The 22332-nt window shown below is 45.2% G+C and overlaps 1 protein-coding gene across 4 annotated transcripts in view; it reads left to right on the top strand.

Moving 5' to 3' along the window:
* The window catches only part of ryr3 (ryanodine receptor 3), a 169303-nt gene that overhangs the window by 66666 nt on the left and 80305 nt on the right, over nucleotides 1-22332 (top strand). For all 4 annotated transcript variants that reach the window (XM_083790960.1, XM_083790959.1, XM_083790958.1 and 1 more), the window contains 15 exons: nucleotides 438-541; nucleotides 1090-1173; nucleotides 2644-2803; nucleotides 3902-4046; nucleotides 4438-4646; nucleotides 5153-5327; nucleotides 7589-7797; nucleotides 8452-8615; nucleotides 8779-8818; nucleotides 13827-13987; nucleotides 15009-15171; nucleotides 16728-16814; nucleotides 17534-17760; nucleotides 18411-18623; nucleotides 21331-21928. In XM_083790960.1, the coding sequence (XP_083647086.1) occupies nucleotides 438-541; nucleotides 1090-1173; nucleotides 2644-2803; nucleotides 3902-4046; nucleotides 4438-4646; nucleotides 5153-5327; nucleotides 7589-7797; nucleotides 8452-8615; nucleotides 8779-8818; nucleotides 13827-13987; nucleotides 15009-15171; nucleotides 16728-16814; nucleotides 17534-17760; nucleotides 18411-18623; nucleotides 21331-21928 (2739 nt within the window). The remainder of the gene's footprint in view (nucleotides 1-437; nucleotides 542-1089; nucleotides 1174-2643; nucleotides 2804-3901; nucleotides 4047-4437; nucleotides 4647-5152; nucleotides 5328-7588; nucleotides 7798-8451; nucleotides 8616-8778; nucleotides 8819-13826; nucleotides 13988-15008; nucleotides 15172-16727; nucleotides 16815-17533; nucleotides 17761-18410; nucleotides 18624-21330; nucleotides 21929-22332) is intronic.

Genomic DNA, 22332 nt, shown 5'->3' with positions numbered 1-22332 from the left:
CGGTCTTTATTGAGAGCCTGAGCACAGCAGCGCATTGCTCTCAATTAGATGCCCACGCAGACAGCAGAACTGTATGCCCCGCTGTGGATCGTCCCTCCCAGTTAATCGCATCATTTAAAACATCAACACCTGAGGATTTAATTATTCAGGGCGACAATTAACTAACATGTGAATTGTGACTGCACAGAGTAGTCACAGAGTAGACTGCACAGAGTAGAGTAGTAGCTCGCCCCTCCTGGAGAGTAGACTAAATCTCTCTAAACCTGTGCTTTGTGCGAGGTGTGAGCACTGTGACGTATACTTTTGCCTGTTGGCTGTGATGTGTAATTATTCTTTCCATATTTATAGAATCTACCTTCTGTTAGGATGTTGTTGATTGATTGATTGATTGATTTTTCGATCAACCGTAATCATGCCTAAACCTATTTTCTCTCCAGGTTCGTGATGACAACAAGAGGCAGCACCCTTGCCTTGTGGATTTCACTAAGCTGCCTGAAACGGAAAAGAACTACAACCTGCAGATGTCCAGCGAGACGATCAAGTAAGTCTGAATGCCTCTGCTAAAGAATCCACTTACCTATTCATAGAAAACCCACTGCTCTCAGCTGGATGCTGTTGAAGCACAGATTAGGCCAGGATTAAAGCAGCACCTTCTAATGAGTTGTATCTCCTCACTGCACTCCGCTATTGATTCTCACAAAGTCGAGAGTGCAACGTCCATTTCTGCTAGCCACTGAGTCATCGTTCTGTGGAATCATTAGGCTTGGCTCTCCACGCGTAACTCCCTTTTACATGGAGCTTCGATTAGATATGCAATCTGTCAGTACTGTATACATGCAGTAGTTATCCTCAGTATATTGATTGGCTGAGATCTATCTGTGGGCTGTTATTTATTTTTATATTTTTAAAGCACGCTCACTCAACAAATTCTACTTTCATCGGATGGAGTTCAATGTGTCTTTTACAGTATATTGACATTTTGTCACGTCCTTCCGTGATGTAATAACATTTCTTATGGTTGTCCAATATATCTTTGTCTGTCTGTGTCCACTCAACCTTTCTGCTGTCTGGTGTCTGTCCCTTTCTCAGAACGCTGTTGTCCCTTGGCTGCCATGTTGCCCTGTTCCACGTGCACGCTGCGGATGATCTGAAGAAAGTCAAACTACCCAAAGAGTACGACCTTTTGTTCCTACTCTGTGTTTACACAACCACGACCAGGTCAACAGGTTAGAGTTACATTGGCCCATATGTGAGAGGACCTGTACATCTGGGTCATCTGGGCTGACCACAAAGAGGACAGATGCTCTGCTCCACCTTTCCATATTCTCCCATGCCACACATCACGTTTTGACACATTTTTAGGTTGTGTTAACACATTTAGTATAGAACCCTGGGGGACACCAGTCAACTATAGGGTTTAAGTGGTTTTAAAGATGGAGTGCCGTGATTTTTTTCCACCCTAAAACATGATCATCAGGTCTTATTGTTATACTGTATAAGGAGGTATAATTTTTTCAAAAAAGTGTACAGAATTTGTTAAAATGTTGTTTTTATGTGGGCACGCCCACCAGTTCATCAAGTATGCCTGGTTTGCCTAGTGGGTGGTGATGGGTGGTGATCCACCTGAACTGAAGCCGCACCCACAGCTGTAGTTGTATGATAAAGGGTGAGGGGTTAGGGGAGGGGCTGATTGTGTGATGTCACTATATTACTGTTTATTTCATTGGCCCGTTTGACTGTCAAGGGTTCAGCCTCCATCCCTAAGAATCCCTAAATACAAAGTTAATAGAGCGTCGCAGTCCCGCCGCCTTTCAGAACGACGAGTCGCCCAGGAAATGATTCATTTTCTCCATAGGCTTTTCAAAAAGTATTTATATAAAGACGGTTACGCCGCGGACAAAGCCAACTCGGATCGTGACAAATCATGACAACAAACACAATATTTTTCTGCCGATCAAATAATTTGAAAGAAGAAAATAAAGGCAGGATACAACACTATTTGTTTTGTTTTTCTTCTTACTAATTATTTGATCTGCCCAAAACATTGTAATTATTGTCATGATTTGTCACGATCCGAGTTGGCTTTGTCCGCGGCGTAACCGTCTTTAAATAAATACTTTTTGAAAAGCCTATGGAAAAAATGAATGGAGAACCATTTCCTGGGCCACTCGTCGTTCTGAAAGGGGGCGGGACTGTGACACTCTATACACACCATTGCACATAAAAACGACTCCAGGGTGTCTAATGAAGTACTGTTACTTCATAGACACATGAAAAAATTGAAAAATACAAAACATTTGGCACTCCCTCTTTAACATACAATTGATTCAGACATAGGACATGACATAACATGGCATATAATATATGCCATGTTATGATATATTATATCTAAAGAAACTGCAACAGAATTCAAAACAAAACACCTTGGGGTTCAATCTCTGCCAGCACCAACATCTGATTATGTCGTTTGGACCTTGACCTTTGACCCAAACATGAATCAGCTCTTCAGTGGAGACTGCTGATCTTTCATAACAAGTTTCATGAAATTCCACCCATCGGTTCCCAATTTCCTTCGCTCACGGACAGACAATTGCAATAACCTTGGTCATGGTCTTGACAGCTGTCATGTTGTGTCATTTGCAGCTATTCGATGTCTAACGGTTACAAGCCTGCGCCACTGGATCTTTCTGACGTGAAGCTGTCTGCAGGTCAGGAGGTTCTGGTAGATAAACTGGCGGAGAACGCCCACAACGTGTGGGCCAAGGACAGAATTAAACAAGGATGGACCTATGGCATCCAGCAGGTAACCACACTCCAGTGGTGGAAAAAGTACTCACATGTTTTACTTAAGTAAGAGAATAACATAGAGATACTCCGGAAGTTCGGAATTCAAATTGTACTTGAGTGAAAGTACAAAAGTATTGACATAAAAATGTACTTAAAGTACCAAAAGTAACACTACTCATTATACAGAATGTCCCATTTCAAGTTTTCAAATGTATAATACTCTTTTGAAAATAGCCGAAATGTATATTCGGTTACTGTATGTTTTGTGATAATAATCCAAATTTACAAAGTAAATAGTAACTAAAGCCATGTCAAATAACTGTAGTGGAGTCGGCAAGTACAATATTTGGATCTGAGATGTAGTGGAGTAGAAGTGAAAGTATTGGGAATTTGAAATACTTAAGTAAAGGACACTCAAAATTGTACTTGGTTAATACTTTACACCACTGCCACACTCTCACTGTTAACCACGTGATCCCTACTGTCCCTATTCTTGGAATGTCTGCATTCCAAGAACATTTAGCTAATATAGAAGAACATTTGGCCAAAAATAGAAGAACATTCTTTGAAAATAGCTTTGCTATTTGAAGTAAAAGGAAGTATATACTGTAGGGTTTAAGTGTATAAACGAGGGCCAGCGTAGGTCTGCTTGGTCTTTACAAAATAATGGAGACTTTTCATGATGACACAACACCAGCTGTGTGGACTTCAGATTACATCTCTGATTAATTGTCTTTTTATTGACCTCACCTAATGAACTAATTACTTTACACAGAATCAGATTAGATGGATATCTTAATGACTCTGCACTTTTGCTGATGCACACACAACTCAATCTCGAACAAACTTGGAAACAGTAGCTACATGCACATTATCTGCCTGCCCCTTTGGCACTCTCTGTTGTATTAGTGTGCAGATCTCGGTTCTACCTGCCTATTTGCTCTGAATTATTGTAGAGCTGCAAATATCAATTATTTTCTTAGTGATTGTTCTATCGAATACAAATAAACAAAATGTTGTTTTATTTGTCAAAATCAATTGTCAAAAAAATATATAATTGATTTAATCGATTAGTTAATATTTTTGATTGTGTATCTTCTCTTGTTTGTGCTAGGATTTGAAGAGCAGACGTAATCCGCGTCTGGTGCCATATGCTTTACTGGACGAGCGCACCAAGAAGTCCAACAGAGACAGTTTGAGAGAAGCCATCAGGACTCTAGTTGGATACGGATATGATATTGATCCTCCAGACCAGGAAGGTGAGGATATGGTTTTATATGGTCGTGTTTTACTGCTTGCCTGAGTCTTTATGCGTATGACTTATGAGTTATGACCCTGATAAATGTGCCATGTCATATAGCATTGCATTCAACGTATTCAATAACAAACATAATTTTTTACTTTGTATTTTCCTTTTGAAAATCACTTCTCATCAAGCCTTATAATTAATTCTCCTCACCTTTGTAGAGTTTGTGTTAAAAAAGCTATACTAAGTTAAAATAGCTAAATGGCAAGTTCCTATCTGTTGCATTATCTTATTGGATGGTAATCAATATCAGCAGCATATCACACTGAGACCCATTTCAGTGGTGTGATCTGTGTGAGATTAGGGGCCTTATCTGGATCTTCCAATTTTCTCCCCGCCAATAGCTGTGCATGACCTGGATAACCTGGACAACAGAGAAACCATTCGCTTATTCCGTGTGGAGAAGACGTATGCAGTGACAACAGGAAAGTGGTACTTTGAGTTTGAGGTCGCGACCGGAGGCGATATGAGGGTGGGCTGGGCCAGACTCGGCTGCAGACCCGATGTGGAGCTGGGATTCGACGACCAAGCCTACGTCTTTGACGGATACAGGGTAAAACCAGCTATACTGTACTCTGCAACATATATTAGTTATATTGTACCTCTGTAGTAAAAGCCATACTTGCCTGTTTGCTTACAATGCTCTTTGCTGTGCTGTTAAGCTCGACGACCACTGAGCTTTCCAGATGCTTGTTAGAATAAAATGATTGTGATCTGTACAAACACATGAGAAAATAGCTGATCTACAAGCTCACAATATGTTACTGCACCTTGTTTGCTTTGTAGATTAGCTATTTTCGGCAAAGGGATTTGGTGTAAATAAAAGCAGGGGACTAAGTACATTATAGACCCCCAGGGGGGAGCCGTTCAATGGAGTAGTGTTTAAAAGGTTAATAATGCGACAAATATATATTGTAGAGTAGTCTTGTCAATAGTAATGTAGTATCACAACAGGAGAGCTGGAAAAGGAGGGAGTTCTCTAATTGCTGCCAATATTTTGTAACCACATTTTCCATAAAGCCAGTAATGGTGCTTGTGTTTTGTTTTGTTTTTCCTCAGGGTCGACGTCTGCACGCCGGCAGCCGAAACTTTGGGCAGACATGGAACGAGGGAGACGTGGTTGGCTGCATGATTAACATGGAGGACAAGTCTATGATTTTCACCGTCAATGGAGAGCTCATAATCACAAGCAAGGGCTCTGAGCTGGCCTTCATGGACTTTGAGACGGAGGATGGTGAGTTTTCAACACTTTAGCCTACGGGTATAAAATGTGTGGCTCTTGTATGGCCTAAAGTTGTTATGCAGCAAAAACACAAAATAAACTCATGAACACAACAGTGTTGCAGTTCAATAATCAGCTAATTGCACTATAAACTAGAAAAAGTGCCCCTCAGGGCACAGGTCTCCACCAGGCCAGGTCAGGTTGTGGCCTCCTGGTGGCGCTATAATAGGCCAATGTGAAAAGGGTGACATTTGTTCTTACTCCTTTGATGGCATTTGGATGATTTGAGGCATTTTGTTCCAAAAATGTGTTTTGCAAAAGTCCACCTGTTGGTGGCGCTATAATAGGCCAATGTGAAAAGGGTGGGATATATTCCTCAGCCTAGTAGGAAAGTGCGTGAACGATTTCACGTAAATTGCACACTGTGTTCATGCTTTTTGTTAAAAACGGGCCATTCCTGCAAAGCCAATGTTAGCCAATTAGGATGGAATATGAAATATCAGACAGATCCATCTTGAGCACATGACTATAGAGATACTGTGTAAAGATTTGCGGAATTTTTGGACAAATTCTGGAGGAGTAATATAAAGAAATGTGTTTTACAAAAGTCTGCCTCCTGGCTATAACAGGCCGTTCTGTTTTTTTGGGGTTAACGGTGGCAGAGATTAGCTGGTAACGGACGGACACACACACACACACACACACACACACACACACACACACACACACACACACACACACACACACACACACACACACACACACACACACACACACACACAGACAGACAATGAACAACAGCAGCCCACGGCAGGTGAAAGGATTAGTGATGCCTGCAATTAACAATCGAGAAGTACTTTTTTATATTTAAATTATATATTTATAATTGACTAAATCAATTTGTCTTAAACCACTTATATACTTTGTCGTAGAACGATCAATTCATTCGTTGTCTATTCAAAAATAGACAATCTACAAACACACAGCTTGTAGATCAGTTATTTTAAATATTTTTGCTATTGTATTTAAAACCATATATGTTTTATATTTTTTATATATATATTTCATTCAGTTACATAGATTAGTTTGATTAACAGTTGCATCCCTAAATAATATCCATTTATTGTACCAATTCACTATATCAATGGATTTCTGAAACTCTTCCCAGCAAAACGAACCTAGGGCTCCATTTTCGTCACCGCTAAACCCCTTATGCCTAAACTTCTTTGCCTTTTTTTACTATTTTGCAAAACATTTTTGAATAGTTAAAATGGCCAGTCTACAAGCTCACAACGTGTCAATGTAGATTGGTTTAGCGGTGACGAAAATGGAGCCCCTAGTCTCCAAGCAAATCTACCTCCTTGGCTCAGGAGGTAGAGCAGGTCATCCAATGATCCGTGGGTCGGCGGTTCAAATTCTGACTCCTCCTGTCCACATGTCGAAGTGTCCTTGGGCAAGACACTGAACCCTGCATACCCACACTATATATCCTACATCTAGTACCACACAACAAAGAAACAGTCGCACACATCTTAAATGGCTGCAGCCACTATAAAGGACAGATGTCAGAATGTATTGTTTTACCTCCAAACTTATGAAATATCAGCCTTTGGTGGAACGTGTTATGGTCTTTGTTATGGATATAATTGTCAACTTATTGTCCTTGTGTTTGGGAGTCTGGGCCATGTTCACAAACTTCACAGTACTAAGAAATACTGAGAAGGCGATGTTTCATAAGTGGCTTAAAAAATGTCCAGTAGTGTCAAGTAGTAGTACTGTATGTCATCACTGCTATCTTTTTGAGGGGAACTAGCCCCTTCTAAATTAAGCTATTAGTGTAGACTTTCGTCATTCACAAACATTAAATTCCCATTGACAATGAATGGAGAATGTGTCTGAGCAAATGTGATGTGATGTGCGATGATAAGAGCATATTATGACCACTTCACAAAGTTCACACGGGTGTGATTTATTCCTGTGTTAAGCATGTGCAGCATGCTGATCAGTGTTTGGAATTTTGGATATAATGTATTGCGCCTTTTGTGCAAATCCAAATAAAATATTTCAAATGTGTGGAGCCTTTCAGTCAAGCACAGTTGTTGATGTTGACTTGAGCACAAGGGTTGTAATGACCCCTCCTGCGACCCCAATCAGCATGCTGCATAGGTCAATACTCGGACATAGGGACCTACAGTACATACAGACCTGCACACATAGCTGTTCATTGGAGACGGTCTGCACCGCTCAAAAACTCTGCTAACCCCTCCCTCCAGGCTTCGTCCCAGTGTGCAGCCTGGGAATGGCCCAACTGGGCCGCATGAACCTGGGAAAGGACGCCAGCACTTTCAAGTACTACACCATGTGTGGACTCCAGGAGGGCTTTGAGCCGTTCGCCGTCAACATGAACCGCGACATCACCATGTGGTTCAGCAAGCGCCTGCCCACGTTCTTCGATATACCCGCGTCACACCGCCACATTGAGGTAAAGCCCGCACAGACACTGCCACTGCTCACACACACACACACACACACACACACACACACACACACACACACACACACACATACACATTTTCCTCGTGTTATTTAGGATAAAACAAATCACTACCAGCATTTCCACCTGACAGTGATGATACTGTATGTAGTTCATATCCAATACATAATAAACACGTACATCAACTTGGGTATTACAAAAATCCTTGTGTAGTCCAATTTTACAGTTGAATAGCTTGTAATGAGAAGATCAGTGCTTTTTTTAACAACTGTACTTGTTTCATTGTAGAATACATTTCACATCTCTGCATGTTTCATGTTTGAGTCAACCATGAATGTATGACTTTGGGATACATTGTTAATTAATCTCATATATCAACACATTCATTTCTTGTCTGAAACTCAAAACATGTTTGGAGTCATAGAAGTTCACATGAACCCTACCATCCCTAGTCTGGGCATGTACTAATTGGTGAATATTCAGCCAAAATATGCAAACATGGACAAAAATAGCATATCTACAAGCTTGTTGTGTGACGTGTAATGGCTATTTTCTGCAAATATCCTTTCCAGAATAGGGATTGCTAGGGTTCAAGTGGTTAATCTCCACCTCTCTGTCGTCTTCATGATTGCGACTTCTCAGGTGACGAGGATTGACGGGACGATAGACAGCCCGCCCTGCCTCAAGGTGACACACAAGACCTTCGGAACACAGACCAGCAACAACGACATGGTGTACTGCAGGATGAGCATGCCAGTGGAGTTCCGCTCCACTGCCAGCATTCTAGATGAATCGGAGAAGCTCAGGTTAGACAGAGTTTACACTTTAGTGATTCTCAAACCTGTTTCATGTCAAGGAGAAATTCATGTCATGTATTTGGCCATGGACCCCCACCAAGACAATTACAGCAAACAATTAGCGTGTTTCTTTTGCAACATGAGGTGATGTCACTTTTGTTTGTCCCTGCAGTGAACCTCCAAAAGAAGATGACTATGGAAGAATCACAACCGTAAGCCTACAACACAACTCATTCAGTGTGCTCTTACTCCTGTTTGAAATGAATAGTTCACACCCAAAAATGAAAGTTCTGTCATTATCTACAAACACCCATGTCAACTGAAACATGGATGACGTGTATTTGGCCACACTGACACAGGGACTGCTGCCCCCTGTCCGGATACTGTGTTTCACTCAGTTATACAGTGTTCACATAAGATAACCGGCACCGCATTGGTCACTGTTGTTAATTGGAGCAATGTGTCAGCTGTCAACATGGCCGCTATCTCTGGGTGCAAGATGTGCCTCATAAGGCATGTATGTGTATGGAAGCAGGAGGTATCTACACAATTACAATCATAACTCGTGTAATTGTTCAACTGATTTTCAAGCGTTTTGGTGTGTTTTCATACCAAAAAGTAATGGTTATAAAAAAAAATAACCTTCAGGTACACATTTCTTGCTGAAGTTATGGCAAGTTGCCCTCGCCTACAGTATATGGCAGCGACATTGACGTGTCTACATATGTATTCAGTTTCACCTACGTATGTCCTCATTATGTGCTTGTCCCGAGAGATACCCAGGTGTTGTTAATCTAGGTCCTGTTGTTGTCAGACTTTTACAGCAATGGAATTTTATATCCCAGATGCAATACGAGACAACCAGAATTTGCTATTTCAATATTCTGATTACAAGCCAAAAGCAAAGCCAGGCAACCAGAGTGAAGTAATAGTTGAGGTGATGAGACGTAGCTTGAGCAGACAGGTGAAGATCCAGTTCAGTGAGGCAGACACCAGATACAGGGCCGAACGGATGGTCACTGCAAACACAGGAGAGAATGGTAACAGAATTACTGAGAACACAGAACCTCCAAGCCCGGGTGGAACGTGAGTCGTGACTGATTGATTGCAGCCACAGAGTTTATATTCTGGTTGAGTGGTAGCAGCAGTTGAATCGATGTTTTATAGAGCCGTTTATGATAAGCAGCTCCTATCTCCACTTCTGCAATCAGAACATAGAGGGTGAATTAGAGAATGTGTAGTGAGTGACAGAAGCAATGTTTTTGATTTAGAACATGGAACATGCTTTTTGAGTAATCTATGGGGTAATCTTTTTCTTCTATTGATAATGAATATTGAATATTTTTGGAGAAAGCTGCTATGATGTTTTGCTGGCAAACTCCTTGTGTGTAGTGTGGACAAATACGGGCATGATGGTGACTAGACAGAATGTACATTTTCGGGTTCATATTCAAAGTTACACCAAAGGGATAATGTGACACACATACGATGTCTTTTCCTTCACTTAACTCTGGGTTACTTTAGTAACCTCAGTTTATCAAGCGAATCGAGCGAGAGAATCGCCTAAGGGTGGCGCCATTTCCATGGTGCCAACACAGAATAAATCCATATACTCACGAAACAATACTGATTGGGTCGTGCAAACTGTCTGTCAACGGCTGCAGCTGCGGGCCCTGCCCGGAGCCTATAAAGCAGCGCACCAGCCGGAAAGACGTCATTCCTATCAACCAGTCCTTTTTCTGTGCTCTTTCTAAGCAAGAAGGGTAGTAAGGGCGATTCTCTCGCTCGATTCGCTTGATAAACTGAGGTTACTAAAGTAACCCAGAGTTTATCTAAGCTCATCTCGCTCAAGAATCGCCTAAGGGTGTACATAAACCCCCCGTATCACTACCACCAGTTGAAAAGGAGGCCCGACCCCGGGATCCCTCCCCCAGCAGTTCCCTGCCCGTGGGGAGAAGGAAAGGCAAGGAGGCTATCTGGACCACAGGCCCAGTAGACAAGAACCTATCTAAGGAGCTAGCCAGTGAAAACTGTCTAAGAACTCAGACGCGGGCTGATGGTTCCCCATCTTATATGCCCTAGGATCTATCTCCTGAAGTGCGCGTGTGTGACCGTTGTCCCCAACTGTCCCATCACCTAGCGGCAGCTCCCAGAACGGCGTGAGCAATTCCAAGAGATGCCACGTCCAAGTTATAGTACGTGGCGAAAGTCGAAGGGGACGACCAACTCGCCGCCGTACACACATCCTGAAGTGAGGCTCCCTTCGCAAGAGCCCAGGATGCAGACATGCCTCTCGTAGAGTGAGCCCGCAAACCCTCCGGGGGTTGTGTACCACTTTCGGCATAGGTCAACTGTATGGCTTCCACAACCCATTGTGAAAGTCTCACCTTGGTTATGGGATTCCCTCTTCTCTGAGGGTCCCATGCGACAAACAACTGATTGCCCTTCCTAAAGGCAGCAGTCCTGTCTACATACAGTTTCAGTGCCCTGACCGGACAGAGACTGTTCAGCCTCTCGTCTTCCGCCGATGCGAAAGGTCTCCCGTCCTCTCCCGGCGGGGCTTGGAGCTAGAGCGACCACCCCTACCACCGCTGGTGCGTTGGGGTTGGCGTGTAGGTGGAGAGAGTCATGGCTCTCCCCACCTGCTCCGTGACGGTGTGGACGAAGTCTACGGACTCGTCATGGAGACGTCGAACCTCTGCCATCTGCTCTGGAGATGGGGAGTCCCCCATTTCCAGCAGCAGGCTCGTGAGAGACCCCTGCAGCAGGAGGGCGGCATTGAGTTGCTTGCCAGCCGATGCCAAATGTGTGTAGAGCCTCCCATTGGCTGCGGAAGCCTCCCTGTCCTTCCTATCTGTCAGGACTGGGTCCTTGGACAGTGGGGTGACATGGGAGGAGGAGGGGTCTAGGAGGAAGGCCGCCATGATCCTGTCGATGGTCGGCATCTTGTCGAGGCCCACCGTGGGCATGTCCTCCGTGTCCAGGGAGAGGCCCACGCGGCGCGGCATGGCGAGCGGTGTCAGCGGCTCCTTCCACATGGCTGTCAGGTGGGCTTTGAAACCTTGGGCCAAGGGAAGTTTGACTCGAGGGACCGGTTTGACGGTCTGTCTGAGGCGTGATCCCCGTTCTTCTTCCTCTGGTGGAGGGGGCGCTGCTGTTGGCCATGCACGGCCACACCTGATGGCCGCCACCATGAACACCTCCACGATGTCTGCCTTGTCCAGAGGGAGGAGATCCAGTGGAGGGAGGTTGTCCGGGTCCGCTTGGTCGGTGTCCGGTAGGTCACCGAAGCGTACGTCACGGTCCAGGATGACGTCGGGGTCAGAGGACCTGTCGTCCTCGTCGTCGGAGTACACCTCGTCCAGGACCGTGTAATCCTCCGTATGGGGATCCTGGTATGAGGGCAGGTCATCTCGAGGATCCACCTTTTCCATCTCCTCGCCCCAGTTGTCGTTAATACGCTGTGGGGGATAGACATCACCGGCGGAGCTGCCGGCCGTTCCGGCTCTAGCAGCACCGGCGGAGCTGTAGTAAGTGTCAGGACTGCGGGCCCTTCCGGCTCTGTCAGTCCAGGCGTTGGTGAAAGACGCGGCCGGCTGGCGACGTCTAGGCGCCGGTTGCGGTCTGGCCCGTGCGTCCTCGCGGGGCTCCTTCTCGTAACGGAGGCTGGGCGCCTTCCTGGTCGGTGATTTAGACCCAAGGGTCAAATCCCGTCTCGTGACCGTTGCCGTAGGGCGGGCCTTAGGCTTGGTCACAGTGGAGCTGGACGTGGCAGGGATCCTACCACTGGGAGTAGGAAGGGAGGGCCAAGGATCAACGGCAGGGCGGGACAGGGTAGCTCTGAGGTCAGGACCTCCATCACTGTTAGGGCCCTGGACGGGGTCGTCAGCGATCCTCCTGAAGTGTGCACCGACCCGTGAGAGGCCCTTGTCCTTAGTAGTGAGGACAAGGCAGCATGGACAGAAACCATGTGTCTCGAAGGCCTGACGAGCGTGCTTAAGGCCTAAACAGAACATGCACGAGGTGTGCGGGTCGTCTGACGCCAGGGTTCTGTTACAGTTACGACTGAAACATACCTGCTCACGGTCCTCCTGGGTCTGGTCGTGCCGTGTAGTGTCACTGCCAGTAGCCATGTTGCCTAGTGTCGTTTTCCAACTGTCCACTGAGGTGTAAAGAGGCTAGAAAAAACCAACCAGGGTCTTCCGACACAAGGAGAGAGTTTTGCAGGCCAAGCGCAGTGTTCTCCAGAAGTCTGGAGGAAAAGTAGCTAGAATCCGCTAGAATATAGCTACAAAGTCGCTAGATTTAGCTAGACGACGTTTAGAAGTCCAGAACCACAAACCAAGAGTCAGGGGTAGTCAACAGTAGCTAGAAGTAACAGGAGTAGCTGATAGCAGCTAGAGGAGGCAAGAAGTAGCCAGAGGGCAGCTAGATAGTAGCTAGCTAGTAGCTAGGGTCTTCCGACACGGAGCAACGTGCGTCGCCGATCTAGCGCTAGGCCTTGCGGCCGTGTGGAAGCCTGTGATAGTCGTGGAACGGGCTTCCGAGCCGACGGGGTCTTGCGACACAACGTAGCGGGAAAAGCTTTCCGAGCCGACGGGGTCTTGCGACACAGCGTAGCGGGAAGGAGCGTGGTTCAGCGCGGGCCAGGCAAGGCTTCGCGGCTAACGAGGTCTTCCGACACTGGTTAGGCCGAGCCAAAGCTAAGCTAGCGTTTGTCAACGGCTAGGCTAAAGCTAAGCTAACGTTAGCCAAAGCTAACGGGGCTATGTCCGAGAGGCTTCACAGCACTGACAGAAAAAAGCCCTTTTCTTTTTCTTTCGGAAACTTACTGCGTTTAGTTTTCGTGAGTGTAAGACCACCGGGTTTCCACCGCGAATTCCAGGGTACAAGTGAGGGCACTCGTCCAAGGGGAATAAAATATCAACGGAGTTATAGAAGTGGTAGTCTTAGAAATACATCTGTGTTAGCGCAGAAAAAGGCAGGAATGACGTCTTTCCGGCTGGTGCGCTGCTTTATAGGCTGTGGGCGGGGCCCGCAGCTGCAGCCGTTGACAGACAGTTTGCACGACCCAATCAGTATTGTTTCGTGAGTATATGGATTTATTCTGTGTTGGCACCATGGAAATGGCGCCACCCTTAGGCGATTCTTGAGCGAGATGAGCTTAGATAAACTTTATGAGCTAACCCCCACCCCACCCCCACTGTGTTCTTTTTGCAGTATTACCATTCGGTGAGAATATTTGCTGGCCAGGACCCCGCGCAGGTGTGGGTGGGCTGGGTCACCCCCGACTACCACTTGCACACCAAGAACTTCAGCCTCAACAAGACGCGCACCGTCACCATAACCCTGGGAGACGAGAGGGGCCGCGTCCACGAGAGGCAAGGCCTTCTTGATTTTGAAAATATTTAAATAATTTACAAAATACTGTAGGTAAAAGGTAAGCCAACATCGTGGCGGCGGTGGCTTAGGGGTAGAGTGTCTGGATGGTAACCGTAAGGTTGCCAGTTCGAACCCTGGCTCCCCCAGAGTTACTGTCGAAGTGTACTTGAGCAAGACACTGAACCCCTAATTGCTCCCGATGTGCTAGTTGGTGCCTTGCATGGTTTCCGCTGCCATTGGTGTATGAATGGGTGAATGTAATGCACAATCTCTGTAAAGCGCCATAGATAAAGGCGCTATATAAATGCACCAAGTCCATTTACCATTTACAAATGGTATGTGTGCAACTTTGCCAGCTCTGCTTTTAAGAGGATGTACAGTGTACACAGTGAAGTAATTTATTAATGAACCAAATGGACCTTTACGGGGGATCCATTTGGTTCCATTTGTAAACTCTCAAAGTTAAATGAACATTAATGATTTTCATTGCTTTGCTTTTGTCAATATTCTATAATGCACATTACGTGTTGTGTTTTGCAGTGAACCATTGTACCTGCACAGTACCTGCCATTTGGGGTCAGGGTTAAATTAACTCAGAGGATTTGTTGGCTCCGAGTGAATGTGGGTCGATAGAACCTCAGACCCACTCACGGGACTCACATTCTTTATTCCGCTGTGTTTCTCTGTAAGCAGAGTAATAGTAGTGGCGAGGAATTTCAATGAGGAAGAAACCACGAGTCAGCAAAGGTCAGGAGATGTGGGGCATAACTGAAAAGGGCCGAACAGAAACCAAACTCAAATACTTTTTGTGGTGGAAACTTTTTGTAGTATTTACATATTGATTTCAGGTTCTCTCTTATGCATGTTTTTTTTTTTCTTTTTCTATCTAGTTTCATAATAGAGCTTGACTTGTGGTTCTCTCTTATTTATGATGGCTTTCCCATGTTTCAGAAGCTTCTTGTTCTGTCAACACATGATGCTACCACTCTAAGCTCATGTTTTCTAACTACTTCAATGCAGCGTCCAAAGGAGTAACTGCTACATGGTGTGTGGATCGGACGCGTTGGGTTCCACAGCCGGCGCCCGCACCAGTGTTGACCTGGAGATCGGCTGCATGGTGGACTTGGCCACCGGTCTCGTCTGCTTCACCGCCAACGGCCACGAGCTGCCCATCATATACCAGGTAATGGGAGCGGAACACAGTGTGGTTGAGTCATGTCGGTGCCTTACTGTACTGTACTGTACAGACAGTACAGTACTGTATGACAAGATATTCAGCACTGAATCACATTGTTGTGGGGCTTCTTCACTCTTGCTCACAGCCTATAGGCAACGCAGCCACCTCACTTATACTGTTGTTACAAATATTCTTTTAAGAAAATGTGAAAATAGCACATCTACAAGCTCGCACATCTCAACACGCAGTGAGCTTGTTAGCCTCGGAAACCACAGGCATTTTGTTTTATGAGCTTGTAGAACGGCTATTTTCTCTATTCGTTCTATGACAAAGTACTATAGAGTCTTATAAATTATAGAGTCAATAGAGTCTTATAAATATAAATCTTAAGTGGTTTGGTCCAGTCAGACTGAACACCAGGGTCAGGTGCAGAGTTGTGGCACTCTAATATCTCTATTCCATCACCTAGTGTGTACTGTAATTACAGTCAATCAATCATTAAATCTATCGAAAAAATAAATGTAACAAAATATACATTATTCAGTATTTCATCTAGCAGTGAGCTCCAGTATAACACTATCATAGTATCATACATCACACCATCTATCAAAATCAAGAGTATTATTATCTGTTTATGTAGAGAGCCAGTTATTTCCATAACTTTTGAACTACCTTAAAAAACATCACAAAGTCAGAAGAAATCACAACATTGCGATAATGACAACAACAACAACCACACAAACACCACCGGGTTGGCATAATTGCACTCTCTCTCTCTGTTTGTAGCTCAACAGCGCCAGTTTAGCACCTGATGGTACCCTAAATATACATGGGGACAGACATAGGGAGAGACGGACGGACATTGCTGTTCCTTGGAGTGGCTGCACCACTCAAAAAGAAATGTAATATGTGTGGTGAATGACTAAAGACTAGGATATAATATACAGTACAGTTTTGAATGACATCTTTCCTGAGGCTATTTTACAAACGTTCAATAAGAGGCTGTTGTTGTGGCACCACAGTGACAGGTCTGCCATGTCCTGCAGATACAGTATTGGCTGTATTGTTACAGTTTGTGATCAGGCCACCACCACTGATGGTGTTGTATTTACACCACAGGGAGTACACTCAGTACAGCATACAACATACAGCACACAACCCTGGGGATCTCTGGGGGTGAGGCTATTTGAGGTCTGTCTGCCCACCTTGACTACCTGTGGTTTGGCTGTCAGGAAGTCGAGTATCCAGGGTCTCTGATGGTTGCCGATGATGGAAACGTATTTAAACATTTAAAGCGCAGGCTAATTCAAAAGCTTTGAGTTTAAATGCTCTCTGACACCTGTGTAATTGTGTTGAGGTCCTCTTTCAGAGATGAACCATGGACTGATTTAAATTAACGGCCATATGGGGGAGAAGACATTGATCAAAACGGATTTATTACCCATGAAGAATATTGCATTTGCGGTGGAAAAATGGCAGATCTACATGCTTTCAAGTGTGAGCATACGTACTACTGTACAAATCAACGGTCACTAATTGAGTCCCTGCTTCTTCTCTTTTAGGTGGAGGCCAATATCAAACTGTTCCCTGCAGTGTTTGCCCGACCGACCAGCTCAAACCTCTTCCAGTTTGAATTTGTCAAGATCCAGGTTTGTTTTCGTCCAGACCTCACCATATTGAGTGATTGATATTGGTAAATGGAATGTCGATGTGCCAAAGACACTCTATCCTTGAGGTTAACAACAGTTAACACCCTCCATCCAGACAGTAAATAACAGTGATTCAAGAGACAGTAATTCATTTTGAATTTCACTGTCATTTAGATACATCCCTTACAATTATCACTGTAGATGCAGAGCAATAATGTGGTCTAAATTTCATAGACGTATTTCCTGTTGATGAATAGAACGATGCAATACTTAATAAAAAAGAGTAAAAAGTACAGTACAAAAGTATTGGTATTTGAAGTGCCAGTAAAAACGCACACAAAAACTCACATGTGTGAGTTTTTTTTAAATAACTGCGACAACAATGAGCAATGTTCGTGTTGCACATTCAAAACAGGTGGGCAGGGCCGTTGAGTGATATTCAACGAGCACACGCAAACTCCAGTACTTAGAAAGAAATCACATGCAAGGAATTTCTTGACAGCAAGTAGCTCATTAAATGTCTACGGTGGATTTTTATGAAACAAACACTTTACAGATTGAAAGAGGATAATTCAAGCTTTCCCTATAGCTGCAATGTTGGTGATTTTGACGTTAGAGAGGATAATTAGAGAGGACTTTTCTGTTTGGATGAATGGGCTGTCTGTTGGTCTGTTTGTACTGTTTGATTTTGTTTTCTATCCCTGTGGTGACACACACAGGATGCCATGCCCCTGTCTTCAGCCATCTTTAAGAGTGAGCTGAGGAACCCCGTGCCCCAGTGTCCGCCGCGGCTGGACGTGCAGACGCTCAGGCCGGTGCTGTGGAGCCGTGTGCCTAACACCTTCCTCCACGTGGAGACGGCCCGCGTCAGCGAGCGGCACGGCTGGGTGGTCCAATGCCTGGAGCCCCTGCAGATGATGGCTGTGTACATACCTGAGGAGAACAGGTCAGAGCAAGGCGGAGACAGACAGATAAAGAGAAATGGCCACAAAGGCTAGGGCCTTTGTTGGCTTCGCATCGTTGAAGCCATGACGGTAGTGCTCAAAACTCAAGGTCAAAAGAAGTGTTTTGCAAAAATCGGCCTACTGGATAGTGGTTTGATTGATTGATTGAATACTTGATTAGACAGAAATGTAAACAGCAACTGAGTATAGTCAAACACATCTAAAAGCATAGCACCAAAAAAAAAAGTCCTTGTGGTCTTGTTTCCATTCGTTTCCGATGTATTCAAATCATAAACGTAGCGCCATGCAAGGAGTGTGTGTGTGTGTGTGTGTGTGTGTGTGTGTGTGTGTGTGTGTGTGTGTGTGTGTGTGTGTGTGTGTGTGTGTGTGTGTGTGTGTGTGTGTGTGTGTGTGTGTGTGTGTGTGTGTGTGTGTGTGTGTGTGCAGTTTCATGTTAATTGGGCCAACAGTGCCGGAGTTTACGAGCTCACAGGTGGATGAATGGAAGGACAGTGTGCAAAACATAGTCTTGGCCATGTCTTCAGCCTGGCGGAGACAACAAAAAGTCAAAACTAATGAAAAAATGCAAAACTACAAAATCCTTGGTATGAATTTTGTCCTCATTCCTCCATTCTCTCCTTTTCCCTTCCAGGTGTATGGACGTCATGGAGCTGTCTGAGCATGAGGATTTGAGGAAGTTCCACTACCACACACTGAAGCTTTACTGTGCCCTGTGTGCCCTGGGGAACACCAAAGTGGCACATGCCCTTGTCAGCCACTTGGACCAATCGCAGCTCATCTACACCATCGACAACCAATACCTCACCGGCATGCTGAGAGAGGGCTTCTACAACGTCCTCATCAGGTGGGGCTCCTGGGCTGCCATTCAATTCTCCATATTCAGACCGCAGCCATTTTGCCAGCAAGGTGATACCTAGGTGACACTTCCCATAGACAGCCCATTCATTCAAACAGAAAAGTCCTCTCTAATTATATTAAACTAGAAAAAGTGCCCTTCTGGGCACAGGTCTCCACCAGGATAGGAATGTAGGACATTGCAGCTTGCCTTCATCTGGTGGTTGGATAAAAGGGCAACAAAAGTAAATAAAAACACTTTTCGGCCAGTTATAGCGCCACCTTGAGGCTGAGTTGAAATTGTTCATGTGGCATTTCTTCCTCGGCCTAGTGGGAATGTGCGTGCACAATTTCACGGAAATTACGCGATGTGTTCATGATTTGCAGCATTTTGTTTGAAACTGAGCACTCCTGTGAACTTTGGAAGCCAATCTTAACCAATCAGGATGGAGTCTGAGAAATCTGAAAGACCCGTTTCGTTGAATGGCTCTAGAGAGACTGTGTACCAATTTGCGCGATGTTTGGACAAAATCTGTAGGTGTACTGTGCAAAAACTTGTTTTGCACAAAGCTGGTGGCGCTATAACAGGCGCTATAACAGGCCGTTCTGGACATTTTTTGTTGGCATCCAGGGAGTGTGTGTGCAAAATTTGGCATCGACCGGGTTAACGGTGCCGGAGATTAGCTGCTCACGGACACACACACGGACGGACACACGGACGGACACACGGACGGACGGACGGACGGAGTGCAAAACATACTCTCCCCCCATGCCTTCGGCCTGGTGGAGACAACAACGTCACAATCACCAACATTGCAGCTGTAGGGAAAGCTTGAATTATCCTCTTTCAATCTATAAAGATTTTGTTTAATACAAATCCACCGTAGACATGTTATGAGCTACTTCCTGTCAATAAATTCCTTGCAGATGATTATCAGAGTATCAGAGTTTGGAAGCGCTCGTTATCAGTAAAGCAACCTCCTGCTGCCTGCTGCATTATGTGCACATTCAAAACAGATGGGCAGGGCCGTTGAGTGATATTCAACGAGCACTCCCAAACTCCAGCACTTAGGAAAAATATCACATGCAAGGAATGTCTTGACAGGAAGTAGCTCATAAAATGTCTACGGTGGATTTTTATGAAACAAAAACTTTACAGATTGAAAGAGGATAATTCAAGCTTTCCCTACAGCTGCAATGTTGGTGATTTTGACGTTGTTCAATATAATTAAAGAGGACTTTTCTCTAAATTTATATTTTTTGTCCCACGATTTTGTAACCCATTTTTCACCCCTGTGTCAATCATCCTGTGATGTGATCCTGGGCTCTACACACCCTCCGCCAACCTAGGGAGAGCAACGGACTTAACTCATGCTTCCTTCATGCTTGAGTGTCCAAGTTGCTCCTTTACACCTGACAGGGGGGAGTTTCCCTGGTTGGACGTAGCGCGTGGAAGGAACACGTTATTCCAACCAGTTCCTTCCCCTCCATCAGGCGTCCCGGCTGGCCAGGGGGAGGCAGTTTAGAGACCAGGATTACTGCATGTTTTTGTGAGGGTACCTACCCTAGGGGACACGGGGAGAACATGCAAACTCCACACAGAAAGGCCCTTTCGCCAACCCCGCCTTCGGGTATGGGCACTGATGACGCAGAGGAGGAAACACGCCGCTGAGGCGACAGCACTACCAACTGTGCCACCGTGCCCCCGAGAGGACTTTTCTGTTTGGATGAATGGGCTGTCTATGGGAAGTGTCATCTAGGTATCACCTTGCTGGCAAGATGGCTGTGGTCTGAATATGGAGAATAGGTGGGGTTGTGGGCGTTAGGGCATGCAGCTATTGAAGGATCATAGTGTTTGAGATTTAAGAAGATAATCGATTATCCGCACTGCGGCGCACACCGTTCTTGCTGATGCACATGTTATTTGCACAATGTTTCGACCTGTGGCCTTTGTCAGACCTGATAAAGAAGACCACACAGTCGAAATGTTGTACTAATAAAATTCACTTTGGTAGCAGCAAGCAAGCAAGAAAGGAGTGTAGATAATCTATTACTATATTTATATATTTTATATCCTGCACCTGAAATGAAAAATACGTTTTTCACACTTTCATCATATGGGCATATGGGCATATCGGGATGCCACCTCCTAACAATGGATGCCAAAACAATGGGAAAATGTCAATTTTTGTGTATTTTTATATCAAAAGTCCATAAAATCTCATTTTAATTACTTCCTTTGAATGAAAACATGATGCGTGATGATGTGTCGAGCCTCACATGAATAAGAATGAATCTAGATTTCATTCACCTGTTTTATTCCCATCTCTGCGCATCCGTCCAAACACAGCTGCTTCGAATTACAGAAATACTGTAATCCCTTTCACGATGACCAGATGATCCAGACAGTGTATTGCCTGTCTCTCTGTGACTTTGTAAACAATCAATCTGCATGTGCACAGCTTGAGTGAAACTTCAAAATAAAATGCTCCAGATAGTAATTGCATACGCCCTATATACTTCAATGAATAATGAAGGTGGCACAACTACAAGCTTAACGCATTGTGAGCTTATAGAGAGGCTATTTTTGCTATTTCACCAATTGACTATTTGAAAGAATTTTCTTTTTTTAAACGTATAATCAGTCACAGGCTACAAATACTAAATAGGTATGCCAGGTTTAAATAACATGGTATTGTACTTTGTCTGTCATGCAGCATGCACCTGGAGACAGCGAAGGAGTCGCGCCTCATGATGAACTACGAGTTCATCATTCCCGTGACGGACGAGACGCGTTCCATCAAGCTCTTCCCCGACGAGTCCAAGAGACACTCGCTGCCCGGCGTGGGCATCAGCACTTCCCTCAAGCCCCGCATCAACTTCTCCCCCGTGGGCATGATCGGCACCAAGCGGCCGCTGTACCTCTACAGCCCGGAGATCCCCCTGGGCGTGCTGAAGGACAAAGCCATCAGCATGCTGACGGAGGCCGTGCAGGGCGGCGGCACCCACATCCGAGACCCGGTGGGCGGCAGCGTGGAGTACCAGTTCGTCCCCATCCTGCGGCTGATCGGCAACCTGCTGGTCATGGGCGCCCTGTCCAGCGACGAGGTGAAGCTCATCCTCCTGCTGATCGACCCCAGCGTGTTCGGGGAGCCGGAGGAGGGCGCGGGCGAGGAGGCGGCGGACGGGGGGAAGGAGGAGGTGAGCAGCAACGAGGAGAAGGCGGTGGAGGCCGGGGAGGAGGAGACCAAGGAGGCCAAAGCGGCCGTGAAGGGCCTGCTGCAGATGATGCTGCCGGAGCCTGTCAAGCGAGAGGTGAGCCATGCACACACACACACACACACACACACACACACAGACACACTCACACACACAGTGTTGTTTGGTTGTAATTGTTCCCACTTCCCAGTGTGTGCACTCACTGCACTAGCAACGCTGAGAGTTATACTGATACCGGCCATTTTGATGTAGGTTCTTTGTCACGCTTACTTTACTCTCTTGAGAGATGCCTCTCAAATTATATCTCAAAAACCTCAAAATCACCACGCAAAATCAAAAATGCTATTCTAATTGGACTGCATAAGAATAGACAGAAATGATGCATCCCTTAATTTTCACTGCACTTTTATGTTTGTACTCCTCCATTGTCTCCCTTGCTAGGTAAATAGCATAAGGTACTGTTTTGCCCTTGCCATGCAGGTCACATGTCAGGTGCCACC

This window comes from Protomyctophum parallelum (genome assembly GCF_964188405.1).
Source record: "Protomyctophum parallelum genome assembly, chromosome: 19".
In the NCBI taxonomy this organism is placed as follows: domain Eukaryota; kingdom Metazoa; phylum Chordata; class Actinopteri; order Myctophiformes; family Myctophidae; genus Protomyctophum; species Protomyctophum parallelum.
This window is presented reverse-complemented; position numbering and strand designations above follow the sequence as displayed.